Source organism: Bicyclus anynana, chromosome 10 (assembly GCF_947172395.1).
Source record: "Bicyclus anynana chromosome 10, ilBicAnyn1.1, whole genome shotgun sequence".
In the NCBI taxonomy this organism is placed as follows: domain Eukaryota; kingdom Metazoa; phylum Arthropoda; class Insecta; order Lepidoptera; family Nymphalidae; genus Bicyclus; species Bicyclus anynana.
Genome location: NC_069092.1, coordinates 9,546,538 through 9,568,296, shown reverse-complemented (window position 1 = coordinate 9,568,296; position 21,759 = coordinate 9,546,538). Strand labels below are relative to the sequence as shown.

Below are 21,759 nucleotides of genomic sequence, written 5' to 3'. Positions count from 1 at the left end.
CATCCATTCATTTCCACAATCGCGTGGAGGTATTCCGCAATTTACATGCCTAATAACCCAATATTTTCAGTCGTTAAAGTGCCCGTATTATTTTGTTTTGAGATATAGGCAGCATTATAATTGCTGCTCATAATATCTTCTCTATGTAAATGTTTTTTCTGTAAATAAATCTACACGAGTATTACAAAGAGGAATGATTTGTATATTTATACTTGATCACTTTGAAAATTCTTGCACTAATACAAAGCTATGTTATCAGGGAGTAACATAGCCTATATTTTGTCCCCATATTTTCACGGGGGTGGGAAGGAAATGGCGTCTGCTAGTAAACGTATATTTTTACTAGTAGACGCCATTAGTCGAACCTCGAGATTTTACCCACGTCGCTCATTTCCCTAGGTGAACACTGAGACAATATAGCTTTTTTTATTTCCTGATATAGATTTCCATTGGTGAAGAATTTTTTTTAATTAGTTTAGTGGCTTAGGCGTGAAAGCCTAACAAACAAATAATCTCAGTTTCCCATTTAGTAATAAAGAGCCTACTCATAAGTATGGATATAAAAAAATTGCCATGTATTTTAACCATGACTAATGTTGTATTTACTCAACTAAGCAAAAGTCCTGTGCTATAAATATGGGTACGACAAATAAGACTCGGGTAAGAATCGAATCCTAGGCCTCCGTTTTAAGTCCGACTAAACTATATACTAAAATCCTGAAATATATTCGTTTAGTAACATAAATCCATCTAAATAGTGTCTAGAATTTTTTAAATTCCGGACAAAATCAGTACTAAATCGAACATATTTAATTTTAATGTCATACAAAATATTAAACACCAACCCTAATATTTATACATAATACGTAAATATTTGCAGTCGAAAACAATAAATTTATTTTCGAATGTAAACATTATCTACCTATTTATTTGAACATAAATAATTTAACGAAAATGTTGACAGAATAACTGAAACAGAAAGACAAATAAGTTAAGTAATTATTGTATGAGTTTGGTTTTCGGAGACAAAATAAATTACCAAATTAATTTGCAGTGTTTTTTTATTTATCATTATTCTCTTATTGTTTTAGTCGGTTAGGCTTGCAATCACAAGGACCTGGGTTCGTTTTAGTAAAGAACGAAGTACGTTATGACGGCCTCCGTGGTGCAGTGGTATGCGCGGTGAATTTACAAGACGGAGGTCCTGGGTTCGATCCCGGCTGGGCAGATTAAGATTTTCTTAATTTGTTCAGGTCTGGCTGGTGGGAGGCTTCGGCCGTAGCTAGTTACCACCCTACAGGCAAAGACGTACCGCCAAGCGATTTAGCGTTCCGGAACGATGCCGTGTAGAAACCGAAAGGGGTATGGATTTTCATCCTCCTCCTAAGAAGTTAGCCCGCTTCCATCTTAGACTGCATCATCACTTACCATCAGGTGAGATTGGTAACAGGTAACTTTCATCTGCATAAAATAGGGTAGATGACTCATATAAAATTTAATAAGTATAAACAATAATAATTTCGTATAGTACCTACATGGAATAAGGATACGAAATATATTGATAATAAAAATTAATACATGTTAAGGTTTCCGTAAAATACTTAATTTAAAAATCATGTTTTTTAAAATTTTCTAAACGTCAAAAACGCTGTCGTCCACTTTGTGACGTCACAATGTTACATGATGTATTAAACGTCAAACTAATTGTTAACTAATATTGCTCCGTCCGTCAATTGCTCCGTTTGGTAAAGGATTTGTTAACGTGACGTCATGAAACAGTTTAAATATAGACCATCATAGCCGACAGAGTTTTGGCTCGTCAAAAAAATTTTTAAAAATTAAAAGTTTTATATCATCACGTTTCAGATTTTTTTTTTAATCTAGTAGAACAATGAACATAGAGTTAATAATGAACAATTTAAGACCGTTTAAATCAAAGTTTCAACTAGCCTATGGAAAAGCTTGTAAAAACAATTCTTTTTTTTTATTTTTTTAAAAGCGGACCCGGTCAAGTTTCGCTTTGACTTATGTGCACTTCTTCCCTATCCCTACACTACCCTACTCCTACCCCTACCCTACCCCTACTCAACCCTCACCCTACCCCTACCCTACTCTACCCTACCCTACCCCTACCCTACCCCTACTCTACCCCCACCCAACCCATGAACGCATTAAATCATCATCAATCAATACATAAACAGTATTTGACAGGATGGACAACAAATGTATGACAGGTACTACACAATGTAACATTTATGGAAAATTATTCATCTCATAATTTCATAATTGTTTATTCGTCGAGTTTTCATTGTTTTTAAGATGTATTCTGCTATTCTCGACGGAGACAAATCCAACGAATCAAAAACCATGAAAAACTGTCCAGCAGATATCGAGTTATAAGTGTTAAAAACAACCCCGACTTTCTTTTATATATATAGACGACAGTTAATACAATAATACCTATGGGCTATGTTATTCGGTTACTCAGTATGTAGCAAGGTAACGGTTTGTTAAGCCAAACGTGACGTGGGAGCCTATCGTGCAATGGGCCCTCGGGGAGCGACCCGAGACTTTTGTCTATGACTATTATCATCTTAACCCACATAAAACTAAACGAGTTAAGTGTATCATTTTGACGATCGCCCAACATATGACCTTGAACTCGGAACGTTTAATTTCTGTTTGAATCTGGATGGAAAAAAAATCCAAAATTCTGATCACTTTGAAGGCGGTGCCAAGCCAGTGACGTATTAATTAAAGCCGTTTCTGAAAGAACCACGGGGAAGATCTGACTTTAAATCCTAAAAGTTTATGATTTAATCGGCTTTAGTTAATGCATCACTGTGTCGGCACCGCCTTGAAAGTGGTCAGAAGGTAGTAAATTATACGATGTTATTTCTCGCTTTTTAATTTGTTTTTGTGATTTTGAAGTCGGTTCAATTTTATTGTTAAAAAGATTTTATTATTCTATTTTTAGTGTGTCCTACAATTTAATATTCATAAAAATCGGTTCATTATTTTTGTGTAACGGCACGTGGCGCTTTCGTTAGTGAACACAAAATTATTGAACTGATTTTCATGAAAATTAAATGGGACCAATCTTGAAGTATATTCTTACAACAAAAAAAAGATTTTTTTAAATTGGTTAATGAATAACGAAATTATGCGGTAACAAACATTAATGAGAACCTCCTCCTTTTTTAGTCGGTTAAAAATGAAGGACTTTCCAGCTTTCTAAAACTAAGCTTTCACCCCATTTTATTTTTATTTTCGAGTCAAATAGTACTTACTATGTTTTGCTCCAAGGTCCCATTTACCATTATACCAAAATTCATCTTGATCAGTTCATTCATTTAGTCGTGAAAAGATAACAGACAGACAGACAGTCTTACCTTCGCATTTATAATATTAGTATAGATTAGAATGCCAACCATTACTTCCCGGGAAGCGAAGTATTTTCCATAAACAAATTGATGTACTTCAGCATTCACGCGCGAACATGACTATACACTTATGAACATAATCCTAAATGGACTTACCGTGTAAAATGCATTTAGATTATTCACTACGCAAATAACTTCGCGTTGCATCTACTTTGTTACTGGAACAAACTAAAAAAGGAAGGTTTTCCTTCCCAAAAATATTACTTGCGCAAAGATAAAAGATTTTCATGCAAACTTTCACACTTTAGAGCTTCATTTTAATCCTTGATTGCTAATCTAGTGTGTGAAAAGAACGTGTCGTTATTAAAAATTTCATAAAAGTAAAATAGTTAATCATATTGTGAGCTGTGATAGCCCAGTGGATATGACCTCTGCCCCGAATTCGGAGGGTGTGGGTTCGAATCCGGTCCGGTCATGCACCTCCAACTTTTTAATTGTGTGCATTTTAAGAAATATCACGTGGGTCAAACGGTGAAGGAAAAACATCGTGAGGAAACCTGCATACCAGAGAATTTTCTTAATTCTCTGCGTGCGTGAAGTCTGCCAATCCGCATTGGGCCAGCGTGGAGGACAGTTGGCCTAAGCCCTCTCATTCTGAGAGGAGACTCGAGCTCAGCAGCCGAATATGGGTTGATAATGATGATGATGATGATGATGATTATGTATTGTACAAATTCCACACAATTTAGTAGACGTGTAATTCTAGAAGAAGTTTCTACATACGTAAATACTTCTAGAAGATAAAGATTTTCCACCTCAAATTCAAAATACATTTATTTTAGGAGGTAAGCTTCATTTACAGGTTTTGTACCTGTACCTCTTTAACCTCTGAAACGTCAGGTGATAAGTGATAAGTAAAGTCGAAAGTTAAAGTTACGAGGGGATTACCAGTCAATAACTAAATATCTCTTAAAATACAATCTTTTATATTCCGAGCGACAGTCAGCGAGAGCGTAGAAAGATTGTAAATACAAATACTTTGCAAAAATAATAATGCTAAGCTTTATGAATATAAATAACGAATAATGTTTAAAAACAATTGTAGTCGTCCATAGTAACATTTTTATATTTACTCGTAAGAAACTTAAATGTCTATGTAAGAGTAAACTACGGACCTTTTATCTTGTAAACCTACCGTTATATAAATGGCTATTGTGCTCCACAAAAATATAATGTAACAGTTAATGTGGGTTGATTTATATATCAACTGACACGTGACACGAAGACGAAATTCGAATACTGTTACATACGAGTAAAATGGTCAATAAATGCGACAACAGAACACCATTTCGACCACAACTCTGTGGTCGGACTGTGGTAAATACGTACGCTTGAGTCACGCTTTAACTTTATAGTAGTCAACGTTCAGGAGGGAAAGGTCATGTAAGGCCCCTTTCACACGGCAGTACCTACAGTTTTTTGCAGGATCCCGTTTTTTGAAGGATCCCGTTTTCTGCAGGATCCCGTTTTCTGCAGGATCCCATTTGATGGCGAATGTGTTTATATGCTAGCGTTCACACGAGCATCCCGCATGCGGGATACTGCAAAAAATCGATGCGGTCGAATTGTGCCATTCGGTTTTGTCACTAGAAACTGGATCCTTAGTCCAGTAAAAAGCAGGATCCCGGTTAATCACACATATATTTCAATAGCAGTGTTCACTCGGCTTCTTGCGCGCGGTGTTCAGTATTTACCTGATAACCGGTGTATGAATGGTAGCTTTTTAACACGTTCGCTGCGGTAAGAGATCAATTGACCTCGTACGTCTAGCGTCTTCAAGGGTTACGAGGTTGATGGACCTCATAATGCACCACAAAGTTCTAGTATGAGGTCAAAAAATCTCGTACCGCACCAGAGGTGCCGCAGCGAACGTTTTTATTGGATCCTGCAAAACTTAACTGCCATGTGAACGTAGCGTCTAGTTTTGCAGGAAATGCCGGTCCCGCAAAACTGGACTGCAGTGTGAAAGGGGCGTAATACTGCCACGTATTTTTTATGATAGTTGAATAGGTACGGTCTGCTTTAATAATGTCATAACCGCGATGCCACCCCTCGATAACGCAGCATAAACCCTAGTGAACTCGAACGTGTGGAGTTATTCTAATTTCCGCATTACACATTTTTCGCGTCAATATTAAATATAACTGAAAAAGTGCGTATTTTCTGTAAGTTAAAGATTCAAAATTAAAATTAGTTTTTTCATGTAGACTATAATGTTTACAGGCACTTTTATAACGAATATTTGACATAATAATATTATGTCTGTGAATCTTTCCTTTCCTACTCTAGCATGAGACTTTGACTTTTGAAACGTAAGTTTGATTACTCTGTTAAGACTCTACCACCGGTTTGAAAGACATGTTCTATTAGAGGTTTTTTTAAATCATTATCATTTTTTTACATTGAATATTGTCATACCATAGAATATTTAATTGTACTTCTTGTGTTATTTTTTCTCAGATCTCACCTCCTTTTAGAGAGAGGCCTAGCCCTGGGCCTGTAGCCATGTGGCATGTCGATTCTTTTTCTATAAACGCTAACGATCCGAAAATTAAAAAAGTATGGGAATCACATTTGCTATCGAGAGGTTACCAAGTTGTCGATTGGATGTGTCATTCGCATAGATTTTGTTAGTTTTCGAAGCGTTAGCGTTTGTAGAAAGAGAATCGACGTGCTACATGGCTGGCTACAGACTCTGGGCCGTTAAAGTAGTCTGATATTGATGATGGATTATAAAGTAAATATAGATTAGATACTTCTATCACAAAAATAATTGTACGAAGATTTTGTAATAATTTGTCCTTTAGTACCTAACTCCAGTACGTGAACCATGCCAATATTCGCTTCTGCACTTGAAACCTTTAATTATTATTAACTGGCCGGCTAAATAACTACCCCCAATTTCGCACTCGCTTTTCCCATTAACATCGAATGCATACATCATACTAATTACACTGCTTCGAATATACTGCTTTGAACCTATGCCAAGCTAACGCTTAATTTCTCTGGAGACAATAAAGTAAATAAAAAATTAATAAAGCATTCAAAACAACAAGGGAATAATTAACATTTTATTAGATGTTTACTGTGTGCTATCTTTTCATTTTTATTCCACAAATTATATCAGCTTAGCAATCTACTTAGTACTTGAATATATAATTAAGTAACGATTATAGATACGAAAATGGAATAATGTAGAAGAATGTGTAGTCAATATTATTGATCAAACAATTTATTTAACTAGTATGAGTTGCGTAAGTAACAATCTAAAAGTCAAGTCAAAGCCACTACGATCCAAACTCCATAACTGGCTACTGTACTTTATCATCATTCATCATCATTAACAACCCATATTCGGCTCACTGTTGAGCACGAGTCTCCTCACAGAATGAGAGGAATAGGCCAATAATCCACCAGGCTAGCCCAATGCGGATTGGCAGACTTCACACATGTAGAGTATAAAGAAAATTCTTAGATATGCAGGTTTCCTCACTATGTTTGTCCTTCACCGTTTGAGACACGTGATAGTTAATTTCTTGAAATGCACATAACTAAAAAAGTTGGAGGTGCATGACCCGGCCGTATTCGAACCTACGCCCTCAGAATCGTCATTGGCAGAGGCCTTCAGTCTTCATAAAATTAGGTAGGTCTCAGCGGCGAAGAGTTCATAAAAGCCGATTCTCGCAATCCGATCACGGAATTTTATACATTATTATATAGATGTTTGAGAATCCGTGTACGTATTAAGCGGTATGAATATCCTTTTCTTTGGGACGGATTACCTTCGTCAAAATTTCATCCTTCGCCACTGGTAAGGTCTGGCTATAGCAGGCTCTAGATAAACATGTTTATCATATATTAATAGTCCTGTGCTTCTACATAAAGCATAGAGCATACGGGACAGCCGGGATATGTGGGTGCGGCAGTGAATCATATTGCAAACGCAAAGATCTTAAATATTATATTTTGCAAACCAACGTCGCACAGCGTTCAGCTGTGGTGCATTTTACATTTTCATGCAATACCATTTTATGAACCCCTAGCAGACACCCCGCGGTTTTACCCCGCGTAATTTCCTTCCCTTGAAAATACCGACGACTGCCGTGGCGCAGTGGTATGATAGTGGATTTACTAGATGGAGGTCCTGGGTTCGAACCCCGGCTGGGCCAATTGAATTTTTTTTTAACTAGTCCAGGCCTAGTGAAGGCTGCTTCAACTGCTGTGGCTAGTTACCACCCCACCGGCAAAGACGTATTACGTCTAGCGTTCCGGTACGATGTCGTGTAAAACCGAAATTGGGTGTGGATTTTTATCCTACTCCTAGCAAGTTTTCCCGCTTCTATCTTAGATTGCATCATAACTTACCATCAGGTGAGATTGTGGACAAGGGCTAATAAAGAAAGCTGGTAAAGAATAAAAAATACGGGAATAAAATAGAAAGATTACTTACTTGATTTTTGGATTTGGAATTTTTAAAAAAGGTCAAATAGTTTATTGTTTAAATCGTAACAAACAAACAATCAAATCTTACATCTTTATAATAGTTTGGACTCAAATAATTGAACTTTTAAAAGTTTCAAGAAACGTGTTTAAAAAAATTACATTTATATAAGATACAAAAGTACATTTTAATACATAATGATAGGCTATCAAATAGCGTAATATAAATTTCAATTCCAAAACATAAATTAAGCAAGCAATGTCTCGACATTTGAAATGATTTAATACACTTACGGCTAAGAAATATTGCTTATTGTTATCTTAAATTAAATTTCAGTAATGATAAAGGATAAGTCATCCTGCACTTGTGCGCATCTTCTAATGTTGTGTCTTACTGTTAATAATTATAAATTATTAAACAAATAAACAGATTAAACAGAAATTTATTAACGAAACGACGTGCGTAACATTAACATTAGGTTCATTAGGATCTAGTAACCCTGTGTTTATTTTAACAAACTTATGGCACATTTTCTTCTTATTCAACTAGCGGACGCACGCTACTCCGTTCGCGTAAAAGTCTGTTTATCACAAATCCCACGGGAATCGTGATTTTTCCGGAATAAAAAGTAGCCTATGTGGTAATCCAGAGTAAAATCTATTTCTGTTCCAAATTTCGGCCAAAACGGTTTGCAAGCCACAGCGTAATGAAGGAAGGAAGTTTGTGTGCTTCTAAGCATACTTCCACACTTACAAGCACACGAACTTTCGTCTTTATAGTATAAGTGAGATGTAAATGTGCAGACTTGTCAATATAGGTTAAATTTGGACTGATTTGTTAACAATCAAGCCTACAGTGCCACCAAGAGACCAGTCAGAGGATTGATTTTTAAAAACTTGCCCATCGACAACTGACGATTACCCTAAAATTAATATTGCTATAAACTTCAGGCGCTCTGTAAATTTATGAACTGTCGTCTTATTCTGTCCGCGGTTCTATTAATATTAAAAGAAAATTTCAACACTCAACCAACCGGCGCTGCGAGATCGTAATTTTCGTTCCTTCGTTTTATCGAAGCACTTTTACCCGTTCATTTTTAAAATACGATGTTCGACAAATTCACTTAATGCCGCGTTAAATGAACCGTGTTAGCATAACAAAAGATTTATACTTGAAAAGCGATTTCAAAAACGGACTACATTCCTATTGAATGAGAAAAGCCGCATTCGACGTCACTACTTTATCTTCCGTCTCCAAATACGAGCATTCTTTCACGCCCTAGCGATGGCTTCAAAATTTTACGAGAATAATTAAAAAAAAATTAAACTGTCTTCGTACTCTATATCCTAAAACTGACTAAACCAGTTTCGATGAAATGAGCACTTTTCCCTAAGATCAAGTAAGTATCTTTTTTTAGTTCAACAATTCTTTTTTGTAATTTGCTTTGATGTTATGATAGTCTTTTCGATATGCGCAGATTTACATACAATCGACGACATTTTTAATGTTGATATTTCAACCCAGTTGCATGGATCGTGGTCACGACGGGACTGAAGTTTGTGAGATGCGAAGTTGGCAGCAGCTGTTAGGGGCAGAACCGATCTGCCCTCTTTCTTGTTATTTTTTCTCTTTTTTCAACAACCTCACATTTTTGTCTATTTAGGCGAACCACACTCTCGACATCGCTTTTGTTATTAGGTTTTTTGCGGCGCCCTCTTGGTTTGCACAATTCTAAACCTAAACAGACAAGAACGTGAGGTTGTTGACAAAAGAAAAAAAAAAGAGGGTAGATCGGTTCTGCTCCTAACAGCTGCTGTCAACTTCGCATCTCACAAACTTCAGTCCCGTGACCACGGTCCATGCAACTGGATCGAAATATCGACATTAAAATTTCTTCGTTTTATCGTGGTATGTACCCGTTTAAATAATATTCATGATATTACATACAGTCGCATTGATAACCTTCTTTTTTGAAGACAGTGAAAAATAAAGTTAGGAAGGCACTATACATATAAACAAAATGTCGATTGTTTAATACAGCTCGGTTTAAATGAACAGAGGGATCTTCCGTCGAGTTTGTACGTTACTTTCGTCATTAAGAGAAGCGTTTTCATTTTCCACTAAATTTCTCCTTTGAATTCCCGCAATAATTAGGAATAAGGAGTAAACGTACTGTAAATTAAACTGGAAATTCGCTTTCTCGGCGTATATTCTGAACATTAAGTATCTTTTAGTTAATATTTTTTTTTATTTTGTTTATGTCAACGTAGTTATTTAACATCGAAAATTTACAATGAAAATAAAAGCACCATGAGTGTATTCTCTTGTATCAATAAATGAGTCAGAATAATAAAGGTTTCATTTGCGACGTTAAATATTTAGTTCTTTATTTTTGTACCGCGATTTAAGCAGACATTTTTTGTAAAGCAGATATTTCTGAAATGTTTTATATAAATCGTCATTCTTAACCGTTAATCATGTTTCTACGGATATCTATGTAATTAACAATTCTCCTGTGTTACCTCCTTTGACAAAATAATATGTACGAGTACTAAATACTCGAAATGTATGTTTTTATTCCTAATGAATATAAGTATATTTAAGTAAGACGATCCCAAAACGCAGAAAATATACAAAAAACTAAAAAATAGTTCGGTAAGTTACTCTCCACTCTCCTTCAAAGTTGATCAGACAAAAGAATAAACTCGTAGATTTCGGGAAATTTCTATCGACAATTAAACGTTCATATTGCACCCATGATTTTATTATTGTTTTGAGAAATTTCGTTACGTCAAACACTGTAATATCAACATCCCTAGGCTGCTCCGGTTTCTTAGAAACGTTCGTAATAGTACAATGTGAAAATTACAGCCGAGGTGATATTGCAGCTCGAGCCAATGGCGAGAGCTATAGTAAGGAAGCAGAGGCTGTATCAAAGCGCACGTATGTCATAACACGTTTTATAACACATTTGCGAGGAAACACACTTCAAACACACTTTCTGAAAATAAATTTCCATCTTTGTTTTCCGTATGATGACATTATTCCATCTATCCAAAAATTATAAAATTGTGAGCACTTTTCTGACATGAAAACTTTGTTTTTTTATTTTAAAAAGAACCGTTCGTTTTTAGAAGAATGATAAAGGGTTTATATTACATTACGGCACATGTGCGTAATGAGATACATTTCGATATTGAAATTGGTGAAATAAGTACATAATACTTTACGAGCAAATGTGTTTTAAAAGATATTTTGGTTTTCTACCACATATGATATTTTGTACATTGAAGATATTTTGTAAATTTTAGTCAGTATCAATATTTAAGCTGAAGCCAATTTTTTTTTCGTCTGTATGTCGGTCTGTCTGACCGCCTTTTTGTTGACTGGGCATCATACTGAAACTACTGAGTGAATTCAAATGAAACTCGGCACGATTTGAGAACATAATACTTTTAATAGCTAAAATAAAATTGAAAGTAGGTGAAAATTGTGGTTGATAGTTTGTATGGAAAGTCCATTGTTTTTAAGTTACCTTTGTACTGTTACTACTAGAATTTTTAAAAAATGTAATTTAAGATTTTCAAAAAGTCTATCCCTAAAGGGTTAAAAAGGGGTTGAAGTTTTTTTTAATATAAATCTTTCACTTTCATCATATATTTTTGTAAAATGATTAGTTAAATCATTATTATAAATCATGCAATAATAGAAATGAAAGAGGTTTAGGGATTGAAAGATTACGTCGATTATCACCCGAACGAAGTCGCGGGCATCCGCTAGTAACAAAATAAACGAATTATTGTGATTACTAACATTAGCTTCCTTTGTTCCAGTGGTGGAAAGTCACAAAGGCGAGGGCCTCGAGTTGTTCCACGTACAAAGGAATGACATGGGCGCGTACTACTGCATCGCTAGCAACGGCATTCCCCCCACCGTGAGCCGACGATATCACGTGCAAGTGCATTGTAAGTCTGCCTTAACAAACTGATAGTAGTCGATTTATTCATGCTATCCATGCAAGCCATGACAAATACTTATAGTACATAAATTATTACTTGTTGCAACTCGTAATAATAATTGTCTTAGTAAATATTTTGTTTGCTTAAAGTTATTACCGTTTTACTTGATTAATACTATACAAGACAATTTTACATTTCAAAATTTTTATGATGTGATATTTTATACTGTCTTGTTCGCTTCGAAGAGCCGATGGACGTTGGGGTCCCAAAGTGCTGGAATGGCGACCCCGCACTAGTAAGCGCAGTGTTGGCCGACCCCCCACCAGGTGGACTGACTACATCAAGCGAGTCGCAGGGATTCGCTGGATGCAGGTGGCTCAGTATCGTGATGTTTGGAAGTCCTTACAAAAGGCCTATGTCCTGCAGTGGACGTCCATTGGCTGATATGATGATGATGATGATGATGTTCGCTTAGTGGTTAGCCTATATAGATACGGAAAGAGTCCAAGATTGATATACGAAATATTGAGCTTTAATTTTTTTAAGAGATTCTTAGAAGAAAACTAATATTTTTAACTTTAAGTAGCAGCATAGAGTAAAAAACTTAGTGGAGTCACATCTCCGTTCTTCTTCAGAGAGCACGTTATAACGTCATTCCCAGTCAATATAATTAACAACGATAGTGATCGTTACAGAAAATCAACCCGGTGTTTTGTTTCTTTAAAAAAATTGGTAGTAAGGTAAAAAAAAAGTAGTAAGACTTGATTAAGTATTTTATGATTAAATCCAAAAAAAAAAATTCGCTAAATGCTATCGATGTTGGGGTTATAATCATTTAGCAGCAAAAGGCGAGGACAGAAGCCAAAATGCCATTATTGTGCCCAAGATGGTCATATTGCCAACAGCTGCACAAATGAAGCTTTTTGTGACAAATGGCAGGGTTCATCAGCGTTCTGAAGGTAGGAGAGGTTTTAGCCGGTAGGAGTCCGAAGCTCCTACCCCAAACGGGTATCCATAAGGAGTTTTCCCCCTACAGAAAAAAAAGGCTGGACTTGGGAAGTTAGTAGAGGTACAATCCAGTGCCTCGAATAGCAGGTTAATCGCTTGGTGTCTTAACGATAATCAAATTTGGCATATCCACACCTTTGTAAAAACAGACAGGAAAGACTGTTATAAAGGTTGATGATGATGATGACTAGCTCTTAAGATATGTTAGGGAAACATAAGAAAAGAAAATGCTTGTTTACAGTTATCCCTCAAGTAAAAGTAACGAATCAACTCGTTGGGGCTCCTATTGGCAGTGATGTGGAACTGCAGTGCTACATAGAAGCCTCTCCTAAAGCCATGAACTCCTGGTCACGTGAGGACTGTACGTATAACTCATGTCTGTATGTGTAACTTATTAGTTCAAACAATCATAAAAATATTCTAAAAGAAATAAATTAGTATCTACTTAATAAGTGAAAATCTTCGATGCGTATTTGCTGGTTGAGCTTGAACTAAAAATAGATACCTACTCAATAAAAAGGAACACACTCATATAAACTACTAACAGATGTCCGCGAGTTCGTCCGCCCTTAGACCTCCTTAATCCGGCCCTATCGCAAAATTCGTTTTTAGCGGATACTTATTAACTATCCGGAACCGGATCCGTGCTCAAATTTGCGTTTCTGTCTCACCTGCATTCGACTTATATGTAACCGAGGTTACCTAAGCGATACCAAATCTCCATACAATTTGATAGATTCTGTCAACACTTCTTGAAAATTTAAAGTCGGCGTTGGTCCTTAATTGTTAATTCGCAGTCCGGGTGACGTTTTCAGGCCTCCTGCGTCTCCCTGTAACATAAAAAACATCTACATCCCTGCCTAATTTCATCTTTGTACATCTATTAGACTTCGAGATTTCGTTCGATTTTTTTTTGAAAATCCTTTTGAAAGAAATTCGTTGAAACAGTAAACTAAATACGACAAACACAATACAAGAAAATACGTTTAATATTATCAATACAAAGTGTTAATCATACCGCACGAGTATAGAATGTAATGTAACTTTACGACTAAGTATTGTGTACCCACCAAAGATTTATTAACATGAACCGGGAAGAAATCAGATAAACGAGAATAGATGGCTTCTACTATACAAGGGCACAAGATAATATGAGAGTCAAGCGATTAATCACGAAACAAAGCAAAATCTATGTAATTAATGATACCTTCCTCAAGCAACACATGGAGCACGGAATAGCATTATTAAATATTCGCTCAGTGAACTTGGAACATCGCCAGATAATGAGCGGAGTTACACACCCACTGCATTGGAGTTCTTGCTCTTTGTCCACGAAATCTGGAGGGAAGCATCGCTGTGCAATTTCATAACACAGCAAATGACATGACAAACAAACAAACTGAAAAATGATTTCTTTATTTTGATGCAAATCGTTATTTTTTTAGGATTTTTTTATTGCCACATTGGTGATTAGTGATCGATACTGATGCCAAAAATGCAATCACTAAAATGTTTGTCTGTCTGTCTGTTCGTTATAGAAACAAAAAGGTAATTTTTGATTGACACATTGGTGATTAGTGATCGATACTGATGCCAAAAATGCAATCAGTAAAATTTTCGTTTGTCTGTTTGTTATAGAAACAAAAACTACTCGTCGGATTTTAACGAAACTTACAATTGTTCTTCATACTCCTGGGCAGGTTAAAGTATACTTTTTATCACGCTGCGATCAATAGGAGCCGAGCAGTGAAGGGAAATGTTGGGAAAACGGGAGAATTTTTACAGCGATACTACTGTAAGGGCTGGATTAAAGAGGTGTAAGGGCAGACGAAATCGCGGGTGTCAGCTAGTCACAGTTCACACTATCACACTAATATTATAAAGGCGAAAGTTTGTGTGTAAGTGTGTAAGTATGTTTGTTCCTCTTTTACGCTGCGGCTACTGAAGCGATTTGACTAAAATTTGGAATGTAAATAGATTTTACTCTGGATTAACACATAGGCTACTTTTCATCCCGTAAAAATCCATGGTTCCCGCGGGATTTGTGAAAAACTAAATTCCACGCGGACGAAGTCGCGGGCGTCCGCTAGTAAAGTAATAAACTTTCTATTCAAGTCTATTTTTAAAATTGGAAAAGGGTTTCTCTTGGTGATGAAGTCGCGGGCGTGTACAAGTTTCTTGCGTACACTAAACGATTTAATTTTTTCCATAGTATCAATCATAGTTCTTTTTACAGCTTTTGACGACCTCCGTGGCGCTGTGGTATGCGCGGTGGATTTACAAAACGGAGGTCTTGGGTTCGATCCCCAGCTGGGCCGGTTAAGGTTTTCTTAATTGGTCCAGGTCTGGCTGGTGGGAGGCTTTGGCCGTAGCTAGTTACCACCCTACCTACCTTACCCTACAAAGACGTGCCAAGCGATTTAGCGTTCCGGTACGATATCGTGTAGAAACCGAAACGAATTTCCCATCCTCCTCCTAACAAGATAGCCCGCTTCCATCTTAGATTGCATTATCACTTACCATCAGGTTATTATTGAAGTCAAGGGCTAACTTGTAAAGAATAAAAAAAAAAAGCTGAACAAACATTTTAATAAACAGTATTAAATTTCCTCAGCGCTAGTGAGCGACAAATTGCTGGAAAATCCAAAATTCCGCATCACGGAAACGGCGGTGAACGAGTATTCTTTATGGATGAACCTCACGATAAAGTCGCTTGCACCGGGCGATTATGGTACCTACGTGTGCGCCTCTGTCAATGCACTGGGGAAGATGGAGAGCCAAGTCAGCTTACACAGTGAGTACATATTTGATAAAATACGGTACACATTTTGTACTGTATCGGTTAACTTTTTTTTTTTTTTTAAAAAAAAGAATATTTGCCATATCTATACTAATATTATAAAGCTGAAGAGTTTGTTTGTTTGTTTGATTGAACGCGCTAATCTCAGGAACTACTGGTCCGATTTGAAAAATACTTTCAGTGATAGATAGCCCATTTATCGAGGAAGGCTATAAGCTATATATTATCTCGGTATTCCTACGGGAACGGGAACCACGCGGGTGAAACCGCGCGACGTCAGCTAGTATTTGATAAAATACGGTACACATTTTGTACTGTGTCGGTTTAACTTAGTATAAACCTAACTACAAATCAACGAATATAAATAAAACTGATGTATCTGTTTGTGTTTCCAAAATAACTGATTTCTCAAAACAAAAACAAGCTTTACTTAATTTTAGATTTTTTTTTTTTTTTAAAAAGAATATTTGCCATATCTTTTATAATATGACCAATATTCCCATTGCCCTCCAACTAGTCGGGAAAGACTGTGCTAGGAGTGGGTACGACAATAGACCAACGGGGCGAGGATCGAACCACCACCCTTCGGTGATGAGTCCGACTGCTCTTACCGTTGAGCTATTGAGGCTGCTTAGTATAAACCTAACTACAAATCAACAAATATAAATAAAACTGATGTATCTGTTTGTGATTCCAAAATAACTGATTTCTCAAAACACAAACAAGCTTTTACAAATTGTTGTATCTATCTGTTTGTCCAGGCTAATTTTTAGAACGACTGAATTGATTATAATAGGGCTTTCACTAGACAGAGGTTAGTGACACTTTTTATCCAGGAAAAATCCATAGTTCCCGCAGGATTTGTGAAAAACTGAATTTCTCGCGTACTAAGTTACCACTTAGTGAGCTAGTGGAAGAAATTACTTTCTTTTTTCACCACATGACGAGGTTTTCATTTTTCTGGTCAGGCTATGTCATATTTTTGTGTGTTTACAATTCAAACAATAGACTAGGAGGCTGGACAAAGGGCAGCACCTTGCATGCCCTGCAAAATATTACTTTGTTGCCATGGTTTTCAACTTATCTTTTTTTGGAGTTAAAATGTATTCTTTTTAGTATGAATTAGAACTTATTTACTTGAATTACCTTGAATAAAACTACAAAAAAATACCAGTAAGGATAATAAATAAAGTTAAAAATACAAATTTTACAAATTCTTTTCCTTAACGCTGAATTTCAAAATTACTCAGCAGTTTTCCATTTACTACATTACAAGCTTTATACCTTAAACTTAGTCTTGACTAACTTATAAATGCTAACAACGACATGTTTCTCTAGGACTAGAGCTTAGTATGAACGGCTTCGCGGACGAGCCCATGGTGTCAGGCGCAGCGTGGCAGCGAGCGAGGAACCTCCCAACACGCAGTCGCCCCATCGCCTCACACGCCCACCAGTACCTCACGCAACACCTCCCACCACAACTCTACGCGTTGTTGTTAACAACACTGCAGTATGTGCACACTTTTTAATTTGTCAGGACTATTTTCATTATCCAACCATACATGTTAAGGTCATAGCTCAATAGAGCCACTTGGCACCAACCCTCATAGTCTAATTTTGTAACATCTTGCGAGCGAGGCCTACTTGCAACCCTACGACATTGATGTAGTTTGCCCAGTATTTTTCCCGGGCATAAAACAGTGGGGTGTTATAATTTTTACACGACTTTCCTTTTATGTACACAAAATTCATTAACAAAGAATTTAACAAAACTTAAAATTTTAATTGTAGACACCGTCATTTTACATCAGGTAATAGTTGTCAAGGGCACAGCTGCCATATTCACCAATTTTAGTACATAAAATCAATAACAACTGCATTAATTGTGTTCCTTATAGCCCATTGTTAACGAAAATCACAACGTCATACACACTAGTTAGTAATTTTGATCAGTTAGCTTAGCTTAGCTTAGCTATAAATTTATATTGAATACGAAATCACGTGACTCAATAACTAGTTGATAAATTACGTGTGTACCTATCCATTAAAGTTACTCAAAGTTAGTGAATAGCCAGCTAGGGCTTATGACTTAGTATTTTCAATCGTTGCAATAAAGATGTGATGCAGGTAAGTAGCGGATACATATGTTCCTAAAAATATAAAGAAAACTAAACGCAAGAGGCGGTGTTGGTTGGGTGCTAAGTTGCTCTAATACGTTATGACCCTTATTACACGATTATTGCGTAAACATAATGGAATTGTATAGCAAAATTCATCCTTTGTTATTCATTATAAACTAAAATGTCATTCAAAGATAATAATTATGATGTACCCAATATGTTAGAATTATGCGATCTCATTAAATATTGTCTCTGTTGTCATCAAAATCATTATCAATATGTTTAATCATAAGTAAATTATTATTTACTTATGATTAAACATATTGATAATGATTGTTGAACTGTTTATAATAAATGAAATAATTGTTATGTAAATACTAAATAATCCTCATTACTGCCAGATAAGTTTACGAGAACAGTTATACAGTTTTTCAATTCGTTATTATTTTTGAAAATTTTAAATTTATACTATTACTACTAGTTATTACCAAAGATTTACTTGATATGTTATTCATACGTTACTCATGCTTTGACATCTACGAGTAGGCGATAACCTCACATTTTTTGATACTTTCTAAGAGATATCATGTGGAATACTGTCTTCAGTTCTCAGATACTTAATTTCATGGCAATTTGCTAGAATCCGTAAGTTTGATCTTTACCAAAGTTTTTTAAGTGTTGGCAATAAGTAATTTGACGGCCTCCGTGGCGCAGTGGTATGCGCGGTGGAATTTACAACACGGAGGTTCTGGGTTCGATCCCCGGTTGGGCAGATTGAGATTTTCTTAATTTGTCCAGGTCTGGCTGGTGGGAGGCTTCGGCCGTGGCTAGTTACCTCCCTACCGGCAAAGACGTACCGCCAAGCGATTTAGCGTTCCGGTACGATGCCGTGTAGAAACCGAAAGGGGTGTGGATTTTCATCCTCCTCCTAACAAGTTAGCCCGCTTCCATCTTAGACTGCATCATCACTTACCATCAGGTGAGATTGTAGTCAAGGACTAACTTGTAAAGAATAAAAAAAAAAGTGGCTGTCGACTAGGGACATGAGTAAAATAAAGAAAATACGCATTATGCGTGGATGGTCAAGGATCCAAAGTCCATAATTGGCTACCGTACTTACCTATATTGGGTAACTTATGGCAACTTTCAGCATTCATAAAATCATACATAAATGATATCAGGCTATCATAGGCTCCTTATCCATATCCATGGTCCATCAATGAGTCATCAGAGATGCATGAGTAACTGTAGCTATTTCATTCGCAAAAGAGCATTGGCTCAATAAGAAAACTTTGAGAATTCTCAGTTCCTTTAAACTAATTAATTGATGTGCAATATTAATTATATTTGTTGTTTGTGCCTCCTTCTGTTTGTAACAATATTTAATGTAAATATTTACTTATAGTTATAATAAATGGTCTAACGTATAACCTAAAATATAGATTTTCCATCCAACATACATAAAGTACGAGTTTTTACGTGTTAAGTGTAACTTTCTAGTGAGATGTATATTCACTTTAAACTATTAAAATAGTGTTTTAACGAAGTATTCAATACAGATTAGTATACTCTTAAGTCCACTTAGACACTGTAAAATTCAACTTCAATATATAAAGACGGACACATGCGATATACAAGACAGTACAAGCTCCTTATTCATGCTTCCTTTATTCGCGTTTTAACGGATTGTTATAGAAGTTATTCGCGGATTAAAAAATTGCAACTCAGTTTTTATATTCGCGGACCTGATTGCTAAAAATGACGTTAAATCTACATATTCAATCTTAAAGTTTTAATTTTAAAGTTGCAAATATTGCTGGAATTACGAATGGAATAAGTCGTCGCATATTGTAATAACGTGAAGGTTTAATGGAATGGCAAACGATTGTTGTGAGTTCTTTAGGATCCATCTGTGTGACGAACTTTATTTCTTTTAAGGGGGAAAAAGAGATACTAACCACTGTCAAACAAAAAGATGATACAAATTCTTAAGCCAGAATAAATAACTAATTTAATATTGCAAGAAATTAAATTTTTGTTTTGCCGTTTAAGTATCCCCTGTAATTCCATATTCCATTCCATAATCGCAGCACATTTACTTACCCCACGAATGAAGAGCTTTTACTCTATACGGAAAAACTAATTCAGAGCTATCTAAGCTATACGGTTCTTGGGAAGTTCTCTGAAACTCCTCTCGGAGTGTGACAGTTTTATCGTAATGATATCTTGATGTAGTGTGTGCTCGCCGTCAGAACTTTCTGGTTGTTTCAGAACTTGACTCGAAATCTTGTGCTAATAAATATGTTACGTTGACTTTGACAATAAATGTGTAATTTACAAACTGGTGTAAAGTTAAAAAATAAAATTTTAAAATGTGACTGTGTTTCTTTTATAACCTTTTTCCTGTGTGAGGGGGAGGGGGGGGGGGATTGTTTACTGTCACTTTAAAGTCTCGCTATAATTTAAATAATAGAATAATATTTTTTTTTTTTTAAAAAGGAGGTGCCACTTACGATAGAATATTCCCAATAACTCTGGCGTCCTATGAAACGTAATACATCTGGCATGACTTGTGTATTATCCGTACTTTATAAACATTAAAAAAAATACCAATCAAGTTGAGAACCTCCTCCTTTTTGAAGTCGGTTAAAAACTAAACGCAAACGCAGCGCTTAAACAGACAGTATTCTTTAAAATTCAGCAACATTCCGTAACGTGATATATAAGTAAATAGCACGTATCATTTACAGATAAGAAGCTAAAAATTATCACACTAATGTAATAAAAGCGAAAGTTTGTGTGTAAGTGTGTAACATACACACTCTTCTTTTGCGCTGTGGCTACTGAAGCGTTTTGGCTAAAATTTGGAATTGAAATAGTACTTTGTAATTACTATTTCAATTCCTGTACTTTGTAATTGAAATAGTAGGTACTTTGTATCCTGAAAAAATGCAGGTTCCCGCGGGATTTATGAAAAACTGAATTCCACGCGGATGCGAAGTCGCGGGCGTCCGCTAGTATATCAATATATAGGATGCTGGGGAGTATTTACTATAACTGTGGGGTTATATTCTTTACCGAAAATTAATTAAAATATTCGAGGAACATGTGTTCTAAAATTAATATTTTCGGGATAAATAATATTTCTTTTGTAAATAGATCTTATGTATATGTATGTATATAATGTAGCCAAGTTTTACGTATTTCAAAATGTAACGTTAGATAAAGGCATGGATAGTCGGAATTTTTAGAATTACTTTGTATAAAAACATGAAAAGTTTTCATTTTTTAGTTGAAAAAAAATACTAGTTATGAAGATCGGCTCCTATAAGTGGTCTCGTCAACAACTTGATGTTATGGGAAATACTCCCGAGCATCCTGTATATTTCAAAAATAATGTACCTAGTCTAGTTTCTACTTAGGTGGGTAATCAAGTAATCTTTATAAGTTTCATAACCTTTCTAGCTGATACTCACATCATCGTCCGCGTGAATTTGGAACTTTTCTGTCGCTATAGAACAACCATTATGGTGTTTTAGCGTATTATATCTTTATGCTAAATTTCATCATAGCCCTCCAGTAGTTTTGGCGTGATTGAGAAACTGATTTTCTGTAATAGTTGAATAGTTTACAAATCTCCTAGTTTTTACTATTCTACGACTATTAATTCCAGTCAGTAAAATGACAAGTGCAACTGTCACTGACATGACAGTTTACTAGTAAAATGACATTTCAGTGACAGTTGCACTTGTCATTTTACTGACTGGCATTAATAATCGTAGAATACGAGTTTATTCAATCAGTACAGCTGCTTGTTTCACGTCACGGTCACCACTGTTACGATTGGTCTTCGGGCAGACCAACCTTACGTGTTTTGGTATAAGTGAAACCACGGAGTGTACACTGTTGTATATTATACTATAATGGCATAAATATTTACAAAACTTAGGATCTTATATACTAAATGATTCTATACCATTAATAAGAT

The 21,759-nt window shown here is 35.8% G+C and overlaps 1 protein-coding gene across 2 annotated transcripts in view; it reads left to right on the top strand.

Moving 5' to 3' along the window:
- The window catches only part of LOC112042984 (lachesin), a 186,614-nt gene extending 166,465 nt beyond the window's left edge, over positions 1-20,149 (top strand). For both annotated transcript variants that reach the window (XM_052883949.1, XM_024078218.2), the window contains exons 6-9: positions 11,718-11,849; positions 13,093-13,212; positions 15,466-15,645; positions 16,990-20,149. In XM_052883949.1, coding sequence (XP_052739909.1) covers positions 11,718-11,849; positions 13,093-13,212; positions 15,466-15,645; positions 16,990-17,180 — 623 coding nt within the window. In that variant the 3' untranslated portion in view covers positions 17,181-20,149. The remainder of the gene's footprint in view (positions 1-11,717; positions 11,850-13,092; positions 13,213-15,465; positions 15,646-16,989) is intronic.
- The last annotated feature ends 1,610 nt before the right edge of the window (positions 20,150-21,759 follow it).